Below are 23528 nucleotides of genomic sequence, written 5' to 3'. Positions count from 1 at the left end.
CATATGGAGATGGGTGACACGTGGTGTCCCTTGGGTCCATCCTGGGATAGGCTGTTACCTATCACTGACAATGGCATTAAGTGCACCCTCAGCAAGTCTGCAAACCAAGCTGAAAGGTGCAGCTGACACGCCTGGAAGATGGGATGCCTGAGGCACCTGAACAAGAAGTGGCCCCATGGGAAGCTCATAAGTTCCTGCACATGAGTCAGGACAGTCCTGGTATCAATACAGGCAGGGCTAAAGTGATTCAGAGCAGCTCTGCTAAGAACCTGGGGGTACTGGTGGATGAAAAACTGACTGTGAGCTGCAAATGTGCACTCACAGCCCAGAAATCAAAGTGAACTGGGCTGCATCCAGAGCACCGTGGGCCACAGGGGAGGGAGGGGATTCTGCCCCTCTGCTCTGATCTGGTGAGACCCACTGGAACACTACATCAGCTCTGCAGCCCTCGGCACAGGAAAGACATGGATCTGTTGGAGCAAGTCCAGAGTAGGACCACAAAAGTGATAAGAAGGACTGAACGCCTCTTGTATGAGGAAAGGCTGAGAGAGAGATGGGGTTATTTAGTCTGGGCAAGGCTCCAGGAAGACCTAATTGAGGCCTTACTATACCTGAAAGGGGCTGAAAAGAAAGACAATGACACTTTTTTACAGTACTTGCAGAAACAGGACAAAACATAATGGTTGTAAACTAAAATAAAGTAGATTCAGACTACATACAAGGAAGAATTTTTTTACCTGCCCATCACTCTCACCAGTATCATGGCATTGGTATCTCTGTCCTCAGAGAAAAGTATAACATAAAAAATGACCATACTAAAGCAGCCTTGTTAAACAGAAGTTAACACACTGAGAGAAATTTAGTCACTATATTAGCAGCATTAGCAACAGTAATAATTAAGACATAATTTTTTGATTTCTCATCTATTTAGATTTCATACAGCTTTGTATTGTTGCATCACAAATAACTTTTAAAATATACATGAAACACTATTTCTGCAGGGAACAACAACCGGCCAACAGCTTTGAGGCAACCTTTTTGAGTTGCAACCTGAAACATATTAGCCACACTGGTCAAAAATAGGTAATCACTACAGGTAAATCATTATTCAAAAGCAGCTTCCTATATATAATGTGGCCAATGCATGGCTTAACACAACCTCCTATTATAAAAAGTCTTTTTTGTGCTACTGTATAAAGGAATAAAGTCTTCAAAGTTCTTCCTAAGAGTCAGAATACATATACATAAGAGATTCTTAGACATTTTTGCAGTGAATTTAAAATACACTTATTAGCAGATCTAAATACTTTTTTAGCACCTCTCATGCAGTGTTTGTGAATTTTAAAAGCTTTCAATTTTTTTGATGGCACAGCCTTTCAAGTTATAAGCTACTCATTTCATATTAAGGTCAACAAAATTAATAGGTCTTAAGCAGATCAAAATATTTTCATATCAAGAAATGAAAACTGGCATACAGAAAGCTAGACATAAAGCATTTGTAATTACTAATAACCTTTTCCACCTTATAGCTGAAGAAACTACACTTACACGGTGAAGAAACTTTTCTTCCCATGGCAGTATAAGTACTGAGGGCTCAAAATGGTGCCTGGCCTCTGCAACCACCCAAATGTGATTGAATTTCATTTCTATTTAAGCGCAGAACTTCTTCTTGAGAGACACTGTTAGATACATCATCAAAGACTGTACTTCAGCTTCTTTATGCCTCTGCTAGTTTCAGCAACCAACCATATCAGCCTCAGAGTGGGCATTATCTAGAAACCTTGGTGATCTGACAGGATGCAATTGAGTAGAATGGAAATTATTTTGCTATCACTGCAAGTCCACTGGTTATCTTCGTTGGTTTTGCCCAGTCATTCTTTTCTATAGAGGACAACATCCCTGAAGATTTGCAAAGAAAGGCTGCAGTGATGCAGCCACTTGGGGGAACTAATTGTTCAGATAATAGTTAAAGGACTTGATTGAAGCATTGATCAAAAACTAGTAATTCATAGCCCCCAAACAGCATTGTAAATACAAATTAAGTACTTTAGAATGCGGGGATAAACACTTGTAATTGGATTTCTCAAAATTCTTTAGAGAATTGCCAGTGGAAATTTCTTTTAGTGAGCTTCAGGAAAGATACGGACCTAAACAGTAACTCATCCACTGTAAAGTCAATGTAAAGTTATTTTTAAAGGGTCTATCAAGATCAAATCAACGTGGACAAAATTTCAATATGCCTAATATAAGTAGTAATTAATGGACTTATTTTCTCCTCAGTACAGGAAACATTAACTACCAAGACTGCTAAAAAATGAAGGCAAAATTCTTTGAAAACTAAGCAGCATGAAAAGGTCAAGTAGAACCATTTAATGAATAAAATAGTTTCTGATTAGATTTTTGCTCTTTTTTAAAAAAAGAGAACATCCCTACATTTTACTGAGAGTTCAACCCTCTTTAGGACAGAAAACATGTATGTCTCACTTCAGTAAGGGAATTAGGCCTCCTAGTCCCAAAATTAATTTTTTTAAAATTCTGATGTGCAGACAAAAGGGAACACAACAATAAAGCAAAAGTTTTATTCCTGCTAAAAAGTACCTTTTTGGTGAGAATCAGTACACTGTATGCAAGAGAAAACAATTAATTTGCCACTTTGGCTCAGTACAGCAACCATATTATACTTGAGGCATTAAAAACATCTGCACAGTGACTTCTGCAGTACAAACCTCAAAAATGTTCCCTCATGAACAGAGGATCAACAGACTGCCAGTCTTGGCCTGGACTATTTTGAGTCTTCTGTTATAAATTATACTGAAATGTATCACTCTCCAAAGAAAGGTCCAGAAAAATTGCTAAACTCCAAGGATAGCTGAAGAGTATCTTCTGGGGGATTTTTTAAATTTGTAATTTCACTGGACATTACCTAAGTGGTCTAAGTTTTGAATGGGAAATCCCCTATCTAAGGTTTTTGTCCACTTTAATTGTGCCCCCTTTTCTTTCTTCGTGAGCCAGATTTCTTCAGAAAAATTCTCCAGCTCTGGCTGAGATACACACAGCATTGCTACCTGTAGCTAATTCTGCTGAAGATGAAAACAAAAATAAAGATTAAAGGATCTCCACAGTGCTTCAAATAGGTATGTATATTTTTCCAAAGATAGACATGGATCTGCATAGCATAGGAAAACTAAAACATCTTCTGAAATACTGTGGTCCTGGCTAGGTAAATATTAGTTTTCATAACATATAAAATTATCGCTTGCTGCTGAACTTGAACACAGCTAAGACCTTACTGGCAGTAGGATGCAGCAGAAAACAATTTAAATTACAGTATGTGACTGGTTTTCCTTCCCCAGTGCATAATTACAATTATTTGCAATGCATATTGGCATTGCTAACGTGCCCATGCCAGTCAGCACGCAGTTTAACGGCAGCGCCGGTTCTCCAGAGAAGGGGCTGGACGTGCCGTGAAGGAACTGTGGGGCACAGCGCTGCCGGGTGATAATGGATCAGGGAAGCCGGGACGTGGAGCCAGCAGAGGGGATGGGAGCGGGAGCGCAGCGCCGGCAGCGCGGACAAAGCAGGGCGGAGCCGCACAGCGGCCGGACCGCTCCGCTCGCCAGCCCGGCCCGCTGCGCTCCCCATCCCGGCCCGGCCCGCTCCGCTCCCCATCCCGGCCCGCTGCGCTCCCCATCCCGGCCCGCTCCGCTCCCCATCCCGGCCCGCTGCGCTCCCCATCCCGGCCCGCTGCGCTCCCCATCCCGGCCCGGCCCGCTGCGCTCCCCATCCCGGCCCGCTCCGCTCCCCGGCCCGGCCCGGCCCGCTCCGCTCCCCATCCCGGCCCGCTCCGCTCCCCATCCCGGCCCGCTCCGCTCCCCATCCCGGCCCGCTCCGCTCCCCGGCCCGGCCCGCTCCGCTCCCCATCCCGGCCCGCTCCGCTCCCCATCCCGGCCCGCTCCGCTCCCCGGCCCGGCCCGGCCCGCTCCGCTCGCCATCCCGGCCCGCTCCGCTCCCCATCCCGGCCCGCTCCGCTCCCCGGCCCGGCCCGGCCCGCTCCGCTCGCCATCCCGGCCCGCTCCGCTCCCCATCCCGGCCCGCTCCGCTCCCCATCCCGGCCCGCTCCGCTCGCCGGCCCGGCCCGCTCCGCTCGCCGGCCCGGCCCGCTCCGCTCGCCGGCCCGGCCCGCTCCGCTCGCCGGCCCGGCCCGCGGCACTGCCCACACAGCTCCGAACACACACCGGCCTCATCAGCTCCCGAGAATCCTGTAGTGCTAAACACGGCTTGTCCGGAAAAATCCCCCAAGCCGCCAAATCAGGTACAGAACCGCACCCAATCTCCGAACAACTTTGTGAGGCGTTAGCTTGGTATTTCAAAACATTCTACCTCTGCAAACTTTTCAGTCAATTCATTGTTTTGTATAACTTGAGAGCATCCTCAAGCTCAGCAGTTAAGCCTTCCCGTCTGAAAGTAATTACTTCTACTAACATCTTCTGTAACTGCAGTACAATTATTGTGCCTGAGATTAAAAAACAAAATCCTTTACTGATCTTGTGTTAACCTAGTCAGTGCCCAAAATGGCACGTCCATGTTACTAGAACCACCAGTATTGACACTAGATGTTCTTCTTTCAGTAGACATATGAAAACAAAACACTGTTACAAACATATTTTCCCATCCCAATAAATATCCTGAAATCTTTGTCAAACCTTCTCATTTTTATCATTGCTCCGCTCATCACACAAACCATCTGCATAAAGATGCAAGCATCTGCTGTATGGCAAATGGTCTCAGGGGCAGATGTTTTTATCCTTGCATTCATGTCACTGGCTTGGATACATTATTTGAACAGATGTACACAATCTGAAAGTGTCGTGTCCCACAGTGAAACGTCTCCAACTGCTTTCTATCAAAGTACATAAATGCTATTTGCACCTGCATTTATGTTAATGATACAAAGGCAGCAGGGGTTCCAGCAAAGTGAGAGCTGATGCTAAGAAACACATTTACAAGGCTAATGGAAGTTTGAGATCTCCCAGCACCAAACAACCATACTAACATGGATACAAAATGTACAGAACCACACTTGACTTAAAATTCTAAAAAAGTTAGAACATACTCAAAGAACAAAACTATTACTTTAGCGTGTGATACCCTTTTCCAATGTATATTTTAAAAAGACAAAACCTATTAGATAAATAAACCAGGACAGCCTTAGATTTTGCGAAGTATTTGTCTAAGATACATAATTCTTTCACGTTAAGAGTCATTTAACAAAAATATTTTATAAATCTGACAATGTCAATGGTATTTCAGTTCACTAAGGTACAGTGGTATTGTATGCCGTAATGGAGCATTATAAAAAATACCAACACTTGCTCAACAGTAAATATTTAACATGAGTGTAAATAGTCAAACATAATGCTTCCATGGTTGTTGTCGTATGAATGAAATTATAATTTCATAATCCTGAGGAAGAAATAAAATTTGACAAGTTAGATACTAGTTATTGAGAAAAGTGTATCTAATTGAATATGGTGTTACAATTGCTTGCTACTTAAAAGATAGCCACTCTCCTTATAAAATATTTTAAAACTGAGAAAAATACTAATGTCTTGAAGGAGTACGGTTTAAATTACAGCATGCCTGCTATTACATGACAAATTGCAGCAGTGAAGTGTTTAGTTGTCACTCAAAGAACCTGCACTAATCATTACTTCCATGCTTCCATACTTAACTGAAAAATAACAAGCACAGTCAAAGTACAGAAACACTGACAAATACGCCACATTGAATGTAACTGATGGATAGGTTCTATTTCCAATATAATCTATTTCCAAAAGTCTTACATGTAAGAAATGTACCTACGTAAGAGTTGTACATAAATCATCACAAATTACTAATACCCTGCATGATTTCAAAGTGCTACATTTAAGAAACAAGTGGTACTTCATATAAAGACAAAAAACTATCTTAGTAAAAAAATATATGGAGACTAATGTATTTGAAGAGTATCATCATTTCACACTGATATAGCTCCTGGTCATGATTTAGGGAGGCCCTGCAGAGAGATCTTGACAAATTTAGAGGTCTGGGCAATCAGCAACCACATGAAGACAAAGTGCTGGATTCTGTTCCTGGGATGGGGCAACCCTGCATGTAGGGACTGGGGAAAGAGAGGCTGGAGAGCTGTGCCATGGAAAGGGACCTGGGGGTCCTGGTCCATGGCAAGTTGAACCTGAGCCAGCAGTGCCCTGGCAGCCAGGAGGGACAACCCTGTCCTGGGGGGCATCAGGCACAGCATGGCCAGCTGGGCAAGGGAGGGATCGTCCTGCTCTGCTCTGCTCTGGGGCAGCCTCAGATCCAGTGCTGGGGGCAGTTCTGGCTGCCACAATATAAAAATGATACAAAACTGTCAGAAAGCATAAAAAGGAGAGGCACAAAGATGGTGAAGGGCCTGGAGGGGAAGCCGTGTGAGGAGCAGCTGAGATCACTTGGTCTGTTCAGCCTGGGGGAGAGGAGACTCAGGGGAGACCTCACTGCAGTCTTGTGAGGGCAACAGGAGGGACAGGCACTGATCTCTTCTCTGGTGACCAGTGACAGGACATGAGGGAATGGCCTGAAGTTGTGTCAGGGGAGGTTTAGGTTGGCTATCCAGAAAAGGCTCTTCACCCAGACGATGGTTGGGCGCTGGGACAGGCTCCCCATGGCAGTGGTCACAATACCAAGGCCAATGGAATTCAAGAAGTGTTTGAACAATGCTCTCATGTACATGGTGTGACTCTTGGGGGTGGTGCTGTGCAGGGCCAGGAGTTGGAGTCTATGATCCTTGTGGGTCCCTTCCAACTCAGCTTATTTTGTTATTCAGTGATATCTAACATGGAAGCTCACTTCCAAGTTTATCATTCCCTCCGGGTACAAGTCAGTAACAGGATACTGACTGGAATGGATTTTGATTTAGGGGAAAAAAGAAAAAGCCTTAAAAAAAAATTCCAAAGCAAATGCTTAATCACTTTGAAGCTTGCATACAGCTTCACAGTCTATATTCTCCTACTACTATTCAGAAATGGCTTTAACATAAGACTATCATCGGGGTAAACCTCCTGTTACTTAAAGGAAAAATTAAATTAATGCTTTCAAGTATCAGAATTGAGTATTTCAGCCACAAGCATGGGAATGTAGAACATACTCTGGGGTGGGCAGCTTTACCCAATAGAAGTACTGTCTTCCTTGAAAGGATAGTCCCAAGAGACACAGAACTCATCAACTAAGATCAATCAGAATGACATGCTTCTGTAACAGCTTCCTCAGAATTATTACAGCATCATAAAAATACTCAGTCTTCACAAAACAGGTAAAGTATAAACTTACATGACAGTAAAAGCTCAAGGCTTTAAATAAAGTAATGGATAGTGCTCTTCCTAATTAACATAAGTACTAACAATGGAAACTTAACTGACAACCAGCAATGGCTCTGAAAGGTCCATTAGAGCTGATGTCATATCCATCAAACGTTCACTCACATTTAAGTATCATTAAAAAGGACATTTATGTTAAAAATCATTCTTAAACATTAGCATTGAGACACAGATCAAAAGGGAAAGGAAACTGAAGTTACAGCTATACATTTAGAGGTTTGACATACAAATATCCTTACTAATAACAGAGGGAAAAAAATCAAGACATCAACCCTAGTGAAAACTAAATCAAATTAAAGACAACTTTTGAAGAAAGCACATAAAAGAACTAAAAAAAAAAATAGTCAGGATGGGAATGCTGGAAAGGCATTTTAAAAAAATCTAAGTTAATGTTTATTCCTGTTTCTGCTAACTAACATAATTTGCAGACAGATTTGACCCCATTTAATATGGGGATAAAATATAGCAGGGATTTTCAAATATATGAAGATTTAAAAAAATTATTAAAACCTGAATGCTTAATAATGCTGAATCAAAGAAGAAGCAGATTTATGCACTTCAAGTTTCAACTACAGGTGTTAACAGTAATTAGCAATGCCCTAAAGAAGAATGCAATTTTAGCTACTGTAATTGTTTAAAGTGATAAATGCCGCAGTAATGGCTTTTTTTTTTTCAAATCATACCACAGCAGAATACCAGACACAAGTAATACAGTGATTAATAATGATGATATTTCTTCCACATTTTGAATCACAAGCATCTAATTTCTAAATAAAGTATAGAAAGCATACTATACCTGCAGAAACTGTTAACGGATTCTGCATTATGCCCTTTAACAGTTACGACAATGTTCCTAGAAAGAAATACAGATACTTAGAAGCTCTGATAATTTCTTATAAACTAACAAAAAAATGAACAGGACAATGGCAATAGTTTCCAGACTTGTATTTCAGAATGGATCCCATATGTCCATACCTCTCAAGAAAACACCACCAGAGATTTAAACCACGGGTTTCTTTGGACCCCTACATGTGCTTTCCATATTTTAACACTGTGTACTGCTAAATTAGGCTTCTTGTGATTAAACAATCTTCTTAAAGCCAGGACAGTGGAAAGTCATAAATCCCAATATGGCAATACATTCTGAAGAATCACAGACAATACAGGGTTAAGCAATCATTTCCCTTCAAACATGTGGAGCTTCTGGGGAGGATCCAGAGGAGAGCCCCAATGTTGATCACAGGGCTAAAGCACCTCTCTATGAAGACAGAGCTGGGGTTGATGAGCCTGAAGAAAAGAAGGCTCCTAGGAGACCTGACAGCACCTTCCATACCTAAAGACAGCCAACAGAAAAGCCAGAGTGGACTTTCTACAGGTGCATCTGCAGATAGGACAAGGGGTATTTGCATTAAACTGAAAGAGGATAGGTTTAGATTAGATACTAGGAAGAAATTCTTTACTGTAAGAGTGGTGAGGCACTGGAATAGTTTTCCTAGAGAAGTCATGAATGCTTCACCAAAGCCAAGCTGGATGCAGCTTTGAGCAATCTAGCAGATCTAGCAGAAGGTTACCTGCCCAGACAGGGCTGTTGGGACTAGGTAGGGCCTTTAAGATCCCTCCCAACCCTAACCACTGTGATTCTATGTGACTGCATGAGTCCCACATAACTGTCTAACCAGCAGAATCTTCCCTGGATGCTACAATGAAGATACAACCTTGCTCTTATGAACCAAACATTACACTGCCACTTGTCCCAAATGTGCTGTTGGTATTTACAACAAGATGTGATGCACTGTATTTGACATAACAGCTTTACATCAAATGGCCACCCAGTAAATTAAGAGTTGGCTACTTCTTTCCAGTGCAGTTGATTGTGCTGTTCAAGCTCTGGTGAAGTGGAATTCAACAGTCAGGGAAGAAAGACACAGAATAATATAATGGCAATATGAAGCTGTTGTTATCCACTTAGATTTATTTTTCACAAAATGGCCTAGCTTTTGGAATGGCTGCATAATAGTTTGGTTCAACTGAACACAATTAATATGTTAGACATCACAAAGGGTATGAAGGTCTTGTTCTCCTGATGCAGCCAGAAGTTTTGGGAAGGTAATAGAAAAGTCCATTGACTGACATGGATAAAACTAAAACCTCTTTGGGGTTTACTCAGATCTAGGCTTTTACACCAGTGCACATCTACAACATGCCCATGAACAAAGCCAGCTGCACAGATGTGGAGATTGCTGACTTTCCTGACCAATTTAACAGTCAAGACAGTCTTACATAAAGAAAATCCCAGACATGCACTCGAGACACATCTTCTGAGCACATGATGTTCCAAAGATTAGTTTTGGTTAAATACAGAATACATAGGACAAATAGTGATGCGAATACCAAACAAAATGAGCCTTAAACATATTTCTTTACTATCACACAATTGACTCTCAAAAAGCAATGGTGAGGTTCTGGAAGAAGATGGTTACGTAGCTAGCAGTAAAGCAAAAAGAAAACCGATTCCATTTTCAGGAAGATCAACATCAAAGCATGAACATTAAGAGGTGAAGCTCTCTGGTAACTGTATCTTCTGTTCTGAGCCATACCTAACATGCAGCTCTGGTACATCAGCACCTCCTGGCAGCAGCTGGCTGACGCCCATCAGCAGAGCCCCAACTGCCTCAAAGAGCCTCTGTCCGTGGTGCTTAAGCAGCCAAGCCATGAGCGGTCAGGCCCAGCACTCAAACACACACTGGCTCATCTAAATGCAGTTTGATGTCGTGGGAACATACAGACAACTCCCTCTGCACATCCAAGAATGGAACAGGCCACATCAATGTAATTTCGGGATGGCGAGACACTTCTAAAAATCAACATGAAATCTAGAAATCCCTGTCACCCACACTCTAAGACATCCTTCTTTGAGGCCATATTGATCAATAACTGCTTTTCAGAGAATCAAAGTCTGAAGTTTTTCTTCCCCCTTTAGTATTTACAGCACTTCAAAACATACTGAAACATTTAAAGCAACACATAGTCTTGTAAAAACAATTTAAGAAATTATACTCAAAGAAAGCTTCTCAAAATTATTATTTCAAAGTGACATATTTTTTTTAGGTTTTCATGGCCTTTCCCTGTGTATGGGAGCATTAAAGCATGTTAAGATGGTGCCCCATCTATAGTTACTATCCACCTCTAGAATTACAACAAACCAGACTTCAGGATACAGATCAACAATTCTTAGAATACGATGCAGAAATACAAGCTCCAGACATTTTTCCAATGTTCTTCCCAGACACATTCACAAACCCTAACACTACAACACAAAATTGGATCATATAAATCCAAACATTTTCTAGAGGCATCTTTGATTTGAATTCAACTCTAACTGTAAATGGTTAGAATGGTTCAACTCTAACTGTAAATGGTTTCTACGTTAATGGTATTAACCTAGAAAATCCAGTGCTTAATTTGACTGTGCTTATTTGACAAAGACATCACCTGCTCTTAATCATAATAATTTTAAAAGAGGGCAATTTCTCCAATTAACATTGATAATTTCTTTTAACAATTCATGAATAGTATTTTTATTATTGTTGTTATATGAAAGAACCTTTCACCTCACTTTATATTTGGAGATATTTAATCAAATAATTTCCCTTTTTGGAAAAAATGAAGAGCTCAAGATTCTGGAATCAGGATGAATTCTTATAATCCCTTCAAATTTTAGTTACTTACTCACCCCTAACATCAATGTGTAAAAGCATGCTTTGTTTGACATACAGAGTTTACAAAGCAAGCCATAAATATTGTGCATTTGTCCTGTCTGTGTTTTACACTGTTTTCAAATACATCATGATCCTGTCTTTTTGATCCTTTCTCTGACAGTTTCTGACACTTTTCTGCTAGGTTGTAACATCTTTAACAGATATGTATTATCGACACACATTTCATGCATGTCCTAAATATAAAATACAGTCTCATTAAAAAGTTCTGTACAGTACATTGATTCAAACTTTTAGAACTTCAAGATCATAACATCCACAAAACTACTTATGCCTGCCCTGAGCATGTTTGAGGGTTTGTTTTTTCTTCCCCATTTCGCTATAAATCTGGCCTGGTATGACTACTTCCCATTAAAAAAAAAATGCCAATGTTCAAAAAAACCTACGCTTAGAACTAAAATTACTAATTTAATTTTTTACCTCTTTCACATTCTTCCACCCAGAAAAAAATTTAGGCTGCTCAGCAACTAATAATTCACTATGTCTTGATGTTCTTATTGAATACTGAAGAGGCAAATGTTCTTTCACTCTTCCCTGGTTATATTTGAGTCCAATACTGGCTCTTTCCAAATACAGGAGATGATACAGATTATTTCTATCTGCCAATATCATATCAAAACGATAAAGATTTTTAAATTTTATATAATCTTAGAATTTGTTTTGCTCAGTTTATAACCTACCATAAGACACTAAATAAATCACTCAAGTCACAGTATTCCAGAACTCAAATTAGTTTTCTAGAAATCTGCTGCTGACCATTCAGAGATGAAAAGAAATCTATTACAAGAATTTCAAGTGAAGTGGCACTGAAGCTGGACAGAATTAGAAAGTAAAGTCTCTCTTAATGCCATAAAATAAGCTCCATCATGCCTGTACTATTCCTTATGTTACCAGAGAATGAAAGTATAAATTTCATTATTCCTAAGAGGCAAAAATAGCAAGCAGACTGGAAAAAAAAAAAAATCCCATCCTGTAACTCAGTCTTTAACAACCATAGGAAGCAGAGCATATACATGTAATAATTTCAAAGCAATTTTCACAGGAAGATACCCACAGGTCTTTTATATGAAACAGGTGTTCTGATAGACACACTGAATATGAATATCAGTTGAACCCAATTAACCTAATTCGATGCTAGTCCATACTAAGACATTTATCTTAGATGTTACACAAAATCCTTTAGGATATTACAGAGAAAGCGATAAATAGGCTGTAAAGGTTATGACATTAATTTTACTGTCATCCTCATGCTTTAAGCAGACATCAAAACTAAAAACCTCATCCTCTGGGAAGGAAGAACTACCTGAAAGTAATTATAGGACTTATTATCATAACAGTATTAAACTAGACCACTATGACCCTAACCAAATTTATTTTTGGTATCTTTTGTTAAAAGAACAAAGCTTCTCAATGACGACTGCATCTTCTAATACAGTGTACATTAGTTCAGGCACTGGAAGAAAGCATTAAATCAAATCTTGTAACTTCACATTAAGCCTAATTATGAATTTTAATTTAAAACTAAGCATGTAAAGAAATATTATGCAATTTAATTTCAGAAGGAAAACACCCAGATAAAAAGAAAAATTAAACACTTAGTACAGCTTAGAAAAGACATTCTCCTGACAAAAGCTCATGACATGCCCATTTATATTTCAAAAGCAATTTTATTCACTTCAGTTTTCACACCTGCTCTTTCACATACTATGCCATCTTGTAAATGAGTGCCTTGCAAACAGTATTTCCCATAATTTAGAAACTTTTCAACTGAAACCAAGTTCCCCAAAAAGTCTGAATGTATTGAATCAGCACAGCTTTCAGTAAAGTTGGCAAAATCCATTGTTATGTAAAGACCAAGTCAGACTTGAAATAAAAGATTAAAACATTGAACTAATTAAAAATAGAGAGGAAGATAAAAATGACAGACACAATGACTGACTACTGTTAACACACAAAAGCATTTGTTCGAGCAAGTGTATTTGCCAAAAGCCTGCAGTGCTTGGCTACTTTATAAAAATCAAGCACAAGGCATTAAGCCAATTTGTTTAAAAAATAAAACCCCTAATAACCAAGCAACAGCTGATTTGCATTTCTGAAAACCTGCAAAAATATTCTGTATTTCACTATTCACATCTTTAGTCTCAAATGTCTGATTTGCTGAGGTTTTCTATTTTTTGTATTTTTACATCAGAAGTTAATCCTGTATCAAATCCTAGTCTTCCTATTCTATATCCAGAGATATGCATGTAGTCACAAACAACAGTGTCTGAAATTGCTCACTGCTTGTGTTTCCATACTTAGATAATTCATCACGGAGAATTGCGTGTCCATGGCAGAAATCTTTTGGCTGAGCCCATTAGATGACTTCAGCAGAACCACAAAAAGAAAGAGAACAGCACAAACCCAGCAGAACCTAAAACCCAGGCTATTTTTAAACTTTTGGTCATCCTGTGAGATGGACCAGTCCGAGCGCATTTCCTGAACTTCCAGCCTTACACGCACTGAATGCCACAGTGGCAATCCTGGACAAAAACACTTCCCTTCATACTCTGCTGGTGATGTGGGGAATGGTTGGCTGGCAAGCCTGCACTCTGCCCATCTGTCAGAGTGGAACTGTGCCTACACGACAGGTTCTATGCCACTTTCAGTAACATGTTGCTGAGAATAAAAGCTTATTTATGAAACAACATAGGGCAACATCAACGTTCGGCTTAAAATAGCAGGCAAGTGAAAAATTATTGCTTTTCTTGAGGAGATAAGTGTTTTGAAATCAGCTTGAAGGTTTTTCACTTGTATGAATAAAGACTAGCATATACACTGTAAGAAATGAGGCTGTTCCACATGTTTTCTACTACTGTGGACAAACTAGCATACAGTCTCACTAATTATTATTTCACAACTATAACTATCTCCAGAAAAGCAAATTCAAGGACCTGCGAAAAAAATGTATAAAAGTGGAATTTCTCAAAAAGACACTGGGAGAAGAGAAGGCTAAAGAAGGTGCAAAATTGAGTCTTCATTTTATGAAATGTATATGTATTAAAATGAAGTGTACTGGAACACTTTTTATTACTATAAATAACCTCAACTATTTTCCATTTAAGTAAACAACTCCGTTCAAAAAAGAAAAATTCAGAAGGGCATGGTCACTATTATGCCTAATATTAGCCAATTCATTGAATGTCAAAAAATAACATTTTTTTCCAAATTTCCATTTTAAAAAGCCAGATTGTCAAATTATGTTTTCCTTAGTAAATCGCTTCTTGGTAGGAGTGCTCTGAATGCCACAAACTGGAGACCCATATAAGTCCCTCGTCTGAGTTAGACATCTTTGCCATTACTTGTAATTACTTTTAATACAAAGGCCAAAGTTTCTGATTTAAAATATAGTCTTGGTTATTACTGGTGTGAAAGTAACTGTGAAATGACAAATCAATACAAATTTATAAATTTTTTTTTCTTGAGTCTTAGGACAGCTAAAAAATTGTTCTGGAAAATACAATTTTCATTTTTGTAACATACTACATGCAATCTATGCAGTCCATTGTTCTTGATATTTAAATTCAAATTAACTTAATATTTAAAACAAAACAGGAAACATAAATATGTACCATTCTTAGCAGGTAATGACTAATCTAGAATTCACTTTAAAATTCAAATAGCACAGCTCCTTCTACTCCTGTTCCTCCCCACTACCACATTATCCTGGCTCTTAACTAAGCACTCATTCATTGCTTGGCTCCAAACTGCTTAGAAACTTTGCTGAGATTCTCAACAATGCAGTTTCATAAGGCACAATCTGTGTATCTCGCTTCTGTTAGCAATATGTTATATCATTCATAGTGGAATTGCAGCACACCATTATGGTTTTCACTTTGTAATACCTAATTAAACTCAGACTTTTTGACTTTTGTTCATAATTAATTACTGTTTTGCTCTGATAAGACCAGACTACATATTTTATCTCACTGTGTATCTGCTGCTGTACATTAGCTTTCTTTTCAGATAGACAATATCACAAACACTAAAACAGCGATTTCATTGGAGTTACACTAAAACTTCACAGAACCAGACAAATATCTATGGTTGTGTACACAGCCACTCACAAAATCATTCAGGTTGGCAGAAACTGCACAAGGTCATCCCATCCAACTTCCCTGCTTAAAACAGGGTCAACGCTGGCCTTACAGCTTTGTCTGGATGAGTCTTGAAAATATCAACAACTATCTTTCAGAAATCAAATTCAATTTACTAACTGACAGCAAAGGGTAGCCTGAAAATGACAGCAAAATTTGGTCTATGTACATAGGACAGATTATTTAATCAATTCCTACGGCAATGCTCTTCCCATATTTCAGAATTACCTAAGCCTCCGATATTTAATATTTAATCCGTCAGTTATGCTGATGGATTAAAGAGAACTTCAGTAATTGGCAGAGAATAAAGACATTTTGAGACATTTTGTAATAAAATGCCACATATAATTTTTATTTACCTAATGAATAACCTGTTTTTACACTACAGAAGTCCAGATTATTTCAGAGAGCAGAACAAGGTTAACATACAAAGGTACCAACCAAAATAATTAAAGAAGACTACAGGAAAGACCAAAACCATTAGTTGTATTTTACTTGTTTTTTTTAATCTTCCTCCACTTCAACATTTGAAGAATAAGCTATTTCTAGTAGTGCTACACCATCCAGTACAAGCTTTAGGATTCTGTTCATTTTAGACTACAGAAAGAACAAGGTCTACTATGCTGAAAGGAGAGCAAGTTCTGTTTAATTTTAATTTTTAATTTTCTTTAGTAGTGCTACACCATACAGTACAAGCTTTAGGATTCTGTTCATTTTAGACTACAGAAAGAACAAGGTCTACTATGCTGAAAGGAGAGCAAGTTCTGTTTAATTTTATACCCTTAACATATTTTGGAGCTACTTGATACCTTAAAACACAACCAAACGTTCAAAAAAAATTATCTGAACGTGTGAGATAACAAAGCCCTAAAAATTCCACTAATAATCAGAGTATTAACAGCTACATTCACCTGCACAATTTTGACTGATTTGAGTTTGAAATGTGATGCTGAATTCTTCACAGAATCACAGATGGCCCTGAAGCTTTGTAGAGACTAAATAAGAAATAGTCAATCACTTCTTCTATTTTGACTGAAGTGTTTTGGGTTACTTCAACACTAATCTGCATCTCACTGATAAAACTTCCTGTATAATTCAAAAAGGATTTTCTACAGGGTTTCATTATTTTCATACAGTCTGGGTATATTGTTAATGTTCTACTTAGAAGAAAAATCAACAGTAGACAAAGAGCAAAACAACACTCCAGGCTTTGCAAGGTGAATTGCTTTTGCAATTCTGATTAAAATAATGGAATTATTTCTGATTTTACAGCTGCATACTTGAACACAGTATTCAATTTTGCCATGGTACCAAATAAGAGCATCATCTACAGCTGTTTCTATAAGAATTTCCATTACAAGTTTCTTAAAAGGTCAGGAAAGCTACATTGTGGCATTTATAAAGTTTGTGCAGCAATATCCTATACACTTCATAAAATGCAGTGTATGTTTTTCACGTTCAATATATTGTATTCATAGACCCAAGTAAAACAAGCATCTAAGAACTAACAAAAATTAAAAATCCATTTACTATGACTGTGACCAATCAAGCAAAAAATGACTTAGGCCAAGATGGGATGTACTTCCAAGAAGTTAAAATTAGAACTGCCTACCAATTGATGACTTTCTGTTTAAATTACCTCTCAAAAGGGCTCACCTCCAACATGCATTCAAACTCCTAAGACATAAGAAACAAAGAACAGGAAAATGGTATTAGGGCCAAAATACCTAATGCTGCCACATGCTTAAGAATTTAGTTTGCTTTAATAGTCTAAGGCCTAACAAACAAAAAAAGCTGTTAATTTGAATTATACACTGAATTATTTAGTGATTTACGTTGAAGGATGAAGCCTGTTTTCTTCAGCTGAACTCAAAAGCAACTTCTAAGTTCTCCTGAAGAAGCAGAATTCATTTCAGCATGTGTAACTGTTGTGAGGCACAACTGGTCCTTGTAGACAGCCCTGTAGTAAAAAATATTCCAGGTAAGGAATCAGATGTTGTACTAAGAAGTGGTTCAACTGTGTTGGTGCTACACTGATTCTGCCCCCAAACTCTGCCTCTAACACTGCTAGCCCAGACTGTTCCAGGGCTAAGGATGGGTTTTTCTGGATAGCTGAATGTTCAGTACGCTTCGAGAACACATACGCTTTTAAAACTAGATATGCAAATGCAATTGTTGGATTTTTTTTTTTAACAACACCCAACATTAAATACACTGTTCAACCATGAGTTGTATCTTATGTTTCCCAAACATGATCCTACTCACCAAAAAGGAATATGTTTAACAGGTCATACCTAAAAATCCTGTAAAAATCTAATGACTAGCATAAGCAACTTCCACCTTAAGCCGCTTCCATCTTTACTGCCTCCCAAGCATACAATAAACTGTTCTACAATGAAAGAATCATCAAAGAGTAAGCTGACAAATTAGAGCATAATCTCACTGAATCACCTTCATAAAACCCAGAGTTCCAAACTTAGTGCAAATATTAAAAGGTCACATTTTAGATAAGTTCTGTCACAGTAGGTGCCTTAAGTGTTAAAAAATATTGCGTAAATTTTATACTTGTAGATAAAAAGAATTCCCAACTTGCAACCAATGTACTCAAAATTATCTTGCATAATTAAGGGCAGTTCAACATCCACAGCTGAAGATGTGAACTACAGCTCTGGAACCCTGATGAGAGCTGCAGCCAAGGAAGTGACAGCCCAGCTGAGAGCTGAGCACAGGCAGCAGAGGCAGCATCTGCCCTCCCTGTTGCTGCTGTGCCCAGACTAATTCATACAGACCCCAGCAGAGAGGTTCAGCTGTTCGCCTGCATTCTTTGCTCGGTCACATCCCTCTTGTTCTCTGGGAAAGGACTGTCACCACTTTGATAGATTCTCCTGCATGGAATGTCCCAGTTCCCTGCTTGGGAGCTCTCTCAGAGCTCTGACCCAACTGAAAAAGCAACTGCTGGGCTGAAGTGACTAGTGTGTCATGTACTTTAAGAACAATCGGAACAAAATAAAGTGTATTTTCTAGTCAATCTGGTATACATACATTTTTTTATACAAATAGTAGAATTTAAATAGACACAAATATTCCAGACATAGCTGGTTTTAGTGACATGCTTTATTGACTAGTATCAAGAGGCACATAAAATATCAGCTGTTGTTCAGACTGGTACACCATTCCTAGAAAATATACAGGACAACATAGACAATAACAGACTGCTTGAAAGAGAATAATTTAAATAAAACATAGACTATCAGCACTGTGTTACTGACAAACCATACTTACTAAAAAACAGTTAAAAATACAAAAAAGAATAAATCAAAATCCAGCCTGTCCTAGTTTACTGCCTTCACTCAATCAGTTTGTGTTGCTCTCATTGTGCAAACAGTCCTTGCCAAAATAATTTTCGTTTTTGTATCCACCACTCTGTTTGTTGTCTGAAAAACGTTAAAGGCACAGAGCTTCAAAGACTATCGGACATTTTTAATGAAGTGTCCTTAAAACATGTTCACGGAGAAAAAATGTGAAATAAACATGTCAAAATTATTCCTGGATGCTGTCCAGCAACCAGCTGTGGTGTGCAGTCTATGCTAACCCTGGGAACATTCTTCTCTCTCTATGGGCCTCCAGCTTTGTCTTCTGTTCCTACGGATATTTGTATTCCAAATGCATTCAGTTAAATCTCAAACTAAGCAAGACCAAACTGAATTAGTACATCAAGAGGAAAACAATTAAGCATGACCAAGCTTTTAAAGCAACTAGGTTTTTTTGGTTACACACACAGTACCTTTTCATTAATTTACCATAAAAGCCATGCTGGGGTCACCTACACTGCCTGAGCCATGTCAAACCTTCACATTCTAACACTGAAGTTCTGCTCACTTAGGGCAATTAAATAACCAAACATCTATTTTTTGAATAGCAGCACTAATTCCTACTTTATGTCCAAATCCAAACATTGCTAGTCATGCTCAGTGTCTATGGATTACAGCAGAGTTCTAATTATTTAAGACACTACTCAAGCATGCACATGGAGAGTGAAGAAAGGCAAAGACCACAAAAGAAAGTCTAAGGAACAAGTGGGCCTAATGCTTAGCAGAGAAGGTGAACGAAGCCATGGAAGAGGCTGAGGCACTGATATAACATTAACAAGAGTAGATGAAGATTCAGTCGTACAAAACCACAGGATCAGAAGAATGCATTCAGTAGTGCTGAGAGAGCTGATCAGTGTCACCACAACGATGCACTCTACCATCTTTTACAAGTCATGGCATCAAGGGAAATTTGGAAAAGGCACATAGCCATCTTCAAGAAATGCAAGAGCAGATCTGGGGAACTACAGGCCAGTCAGTCCAATATCAGTTTACAGAAAGGAGTAACCCCATGCAACAGTACAATGTAGGCCTGACTTGCCCATTCTCATCAGCATTAATTATGCAATTCTCCTTTAAATCTTCACTGACAGCATACTACTATCAGCCTTTTCAAGGTGCACTTATTATACTTTCTAAATTTGGGCACATTAGTTCCCCTTCACCTCCAGCCTTCTAAAATTTCTCCACTGTTCCATGATTTGTTAAAACTCAAAATGAATAATTCATACCGCTTCTAAGCTTTTTTTCTTTTTTAGTATCTGTAGGTGTCAGTGCAGCAGATTTAAAAACATTTAACATTAATAGTTGCTGATACAGTGATAATACATTCTTCCCATCACTAATGATGGAGGTGGTGAGATGTAAAAGCATCATCCAGTCTCTTTCTGAATACAGAACAAAATATTTATGACTTTCCCTGCAAAGCAGAAATTTATCATCCTTGCCCAGAATTGGACTTCTATCATTACTAAGCTTTTGTACCCTTCAAGAACATCCTCTATATTTAAAGAACTCCATTGTACTCTACTGCCCACAGATTTATATTAATAACTTTACCTCCTTAATCTCCTGTCTCCAAGCCATACAGTGCTTGCCATCATCAGCTCCCCATTCTTTAAAACTGTATTGCTTCACTCCCTTCCTTACCTTGTTTCAACCAAACAAATCATGTTTCTTAAGAGAAGAATTGTTCTGGGAGTAACTAAATGAACAAGTAGGTGTCAAGCAAGTCACATTTTTATGCTCAAGTACTCCTTGTTTTTTAAGTCTGCTCTTCTTTTAAAGTCAGAGGTATGTGCATGCAGAACTTGTTCTTGGCTCCAAACCTGCAAAATTAGACTACAGATCCTAACACACCTGCTCTATTTATTCTACACGCCACAGAAAGAAAAACCTGTACAGGACACAACAGAGTTGCTTTCATTTGTTTGAAAGCTGTCAGATAGATATAAAGAATTATTTTCAAAGCTTCAAATATTGATTAGCGGCCAAGTGATTTATCAGCACAATCTCCCAATACCTGAAACAGGCCGAATTCTCATAATTTTTCTCTACTGAATACAGAATGACTTTTGAGAAATTGCTCATCTTTCTAGAATCTGAATTACATTGATAAAAAGTCACCAATGTATTTTTTTAAGATAAAAACCACTGGCACAGTACTACTCTACTTGTCTTCTGAATGGTGAGAACTGTTCAAGCAGGCAACAGAATATTTAACATACAAGACCACAGAAAAGTATGTAAGGTTTTGCTGTGACATTTTATTTTTTAGAGGTTCTCTAGTGAACACTCATTAAGCACGTTTTAACACACAAATTATTTCAGTCTGCTATAGTTTTCTTTAGACAGCTGTGATTTGGTTTTTTAATCTATCATTTTGCTTTATCTCAAAAACTTGCACTAAATATCAAAATATACAAACCTGGACAAATAACATGGTATCTTTTAAAATTTAGATAAGGGTTTTAATATGGAAAGAACATTACAAAACATATTTCTGTAAAAACAAAAATCAATGTTTCCCTTGCAGCAAAGCAGAAACTCCGGCATATTATTTCTACCACATTCACTTCTGTTCTTCAAAGTCATTCACCTTTCACTAGTAGTGAAATAATGTAAGATCTGTGTTACAGACTTTGTAGTTTTGAGATATGCACTGGGTGCATGGCAACAATCTGCATTATCCCCTGTATCAAACATTGATTCATCCAGCTCAACTACTTTTTAGGGCACTGGAAGGGAGGAGGGGAGATTAAAAATAATGGTGACAACTGCCAAAGACATTTTGCACTTTTTTTCTAAGCTATTTCTGATCTGTGTGAATTCACTTGCTGCATGCAGGCCTCATGGCCCATACCATGTAAATGTCAATGATCATGTCACAAGTTAGAACTGAATTAACCTTAAAAATGAAACAAAATTGAAGTGACAAAGAGTCCCCTTCAAACCCACAGTCCTGTGATTAATCTAAAAAAATAAGTATTTTCATTGATGACAGTTATCATCAAAGATAAATAAGTAAATATTTTTTCAGTATTTCTGGCTATATACATACTTAATTTGCAAGTGTTTTTAAAACTGTTGACTGCAATAACTGTATCACCTACAGTACTTAAGTATCATGAAAATTCACAGACTGGAAGCCAAATTCATTTTATATAGATGGAAGAACGGAGCTTAAGTTTCTGAAATGTGAAGTTTAGCATGGGAATTTTAGGAGAAGCCTTCAGTAAGTAACAAATTTAGACAATACATATAAATTTACCAGACGACAAAACATAAAATTACTTTAAGCATGAGAGATGACAAGAATGGAACTCTTTCTATACAGGAGAAACACATGTATAATAAGGATACAGTGTATTCTGTTTCCAAATATCTTTAAAATTGCTAAATATCTTGCAAGGCTCTCTGTTTTTATGACTGTTCATCTAACAGTAGGAAATTAAAAAGACTTAAAAAACCAGAATCACAGAACATCCTGAGTTGGAAGGGACCCACAAGGATCATAGACTCCAACTCCTGGCCCTGCACAGCACCACCCCCAAGAGTCACACCATGTACATGAGAGCATTGTTCAAACATTTCTTGAATTCCATTGGCCTTGGTATTGTGACCACTGCCATGGGGAGCCTGTCCCAGCGCCCAACCATCGTCTGGGTGAAGAGCCTTTTCTGGATAGCCAACCTAAACCTCCCCTGACACAACTTCAGGCCATTCCCTCATGTCCTGTCACTGGTCACCAGAGAAGAGATCAGTGCCTGTCCCTCCTGTTGCCCTCACAAGACTGCAGTGAGGTCTCCCCTGAGTCTCCTCTCCCCCAGGCTGAACAGACCAAGTGATCTCAGCTGCTCCTCACAGCAGGCCCCTCCAGGCCCTTCACCATCTTTGTGCCTCTCCTTTTTATGCTTTCTGACAGTTTTGTATCATTTTTATATTGTGGCAGCCAGAACTGCCCCCAGCACTGGAGCTGAGGCTGCCCCAGTGCAGAGCAGAGCAGGACGATCCCTCCCTTGCCCAGCTGGCCATGCTGTGCCTGATGACCCCCAGGACAGGGTTGTCCCTCCTGGCTGCCAGGGCACTGCTGGCTCAGGTTCAACTTGCCATGGACCAGGACCCCAGGTCCCTTTCCATGGCACAGCTCTCCAGCCTCTCTTTCCCCCGTCCCTACATTCAGGGTTGCCCCATCCCAGGAACAGAATCCAGCACTTTGCCTGTTGCACTTGATTGTGGCTGCTGATTGCCCAGACCTCTCTGCAGGGCCTCTCTGGGGGTCATCAGGCACAGCATGGCCAGCTGGGCAAGGGAGGGGATTGTCCTGCTCCACTCTGCAGAGGCACTGCCTGTCTGTAAGGCCTGTGTGAGTTTTGGGCACCACAGTGTAAGAAAGACATAAAGCTGTTATAAAGTATAAAAAGGAGAATCACCAAAATAGTGAAGGGCCTTGAGGGGGAAGCTGTGTCAAGAGTGACTGAGGTCACTTGGTTTGGAGGAGACTGAAGGAATATTTAATTGCAGTCTACAGCTTCCTCACGAGGATAAGACAAAGGGCAGATACTGACCTCTTCTTTCCTGTGACCAGTGACATGACCTTAGGGAATGGCCTGAAGTTGTGTCAGGGAAGGTTTAGGCTGAGTGTTAGGAAAAGGTTCTTTACCCAGAGGGTGGTTGGGCACTTGAACAGGCTCTCCAGGGCAGTGGTCACAACACTGAGCCTGACAGAGTTGAAGAAGTGTTTGGCCAATGCTCTCAAGCACAGGGATGTGACTCATGGGGCTGCCCTGTGACAGCCCAGGAGATGGGCTTTGATGATCCCTTGTGGGTCCCTTG

At 39.3% G+C, this 23528-nt stretch overlaps 1 protein-coding gene across 8 annotated transcripts in view; it reads right to left on the bottom strand.

Annotated features, from left to right (window-relative positions):
* The window catches only part of ZNF438 (zinc finger protein 438), a 52156-nt gene that overhangs the window by 11732 nt on the left and 16896 nt on the right, over positions 1-23528 (bottom strand). For 3 of the 8 annotated variants that reach the window (XM_021542987.3, XM_021542991.3, XM_021542988.3), the window contains exon 4: positions 8209-8265. The exons of 2 other annotated variants lie outside the window; for them this stretch is intronic. In XM_021542987.3, coding sequence (XP_021398662.2) covers positions 8209-8236 — 28 coding nt within the window. In that variant the 5' untranslated portion in view covers positions 8237-8265. Of the gene's footprint in view, positions 1-4235; positions 4347-8208; positions 8266-17159; positions 17285-23528 lie in introns of those variants that run through there. 3 more of the 8 variants (XM_085564215.1, XM_085564248.1, XM_085564224.1) reach the window with 2 other exon arrangements.

Source organism: Lonchura striata, chromosome 2 (assembly GCF_050655825.1).
Source record: "Lonchura striata isolate lonStrDom1 chromosome 2, ASM5065582v1, whole genome shotgun sequence".
Classification (NCBI taxonomy): domain Eukaryota; kingdom Metazoa; phylum Chordata; class Aves; order Passeriformes; family Estrildidae; genus Lonchura; species Lonchura striata.
The sequence above is the reverse complement of the archived record's forward strand: the minus strand, read 5'-3'. Positions and strand labels throughout refer to the sequence as shown.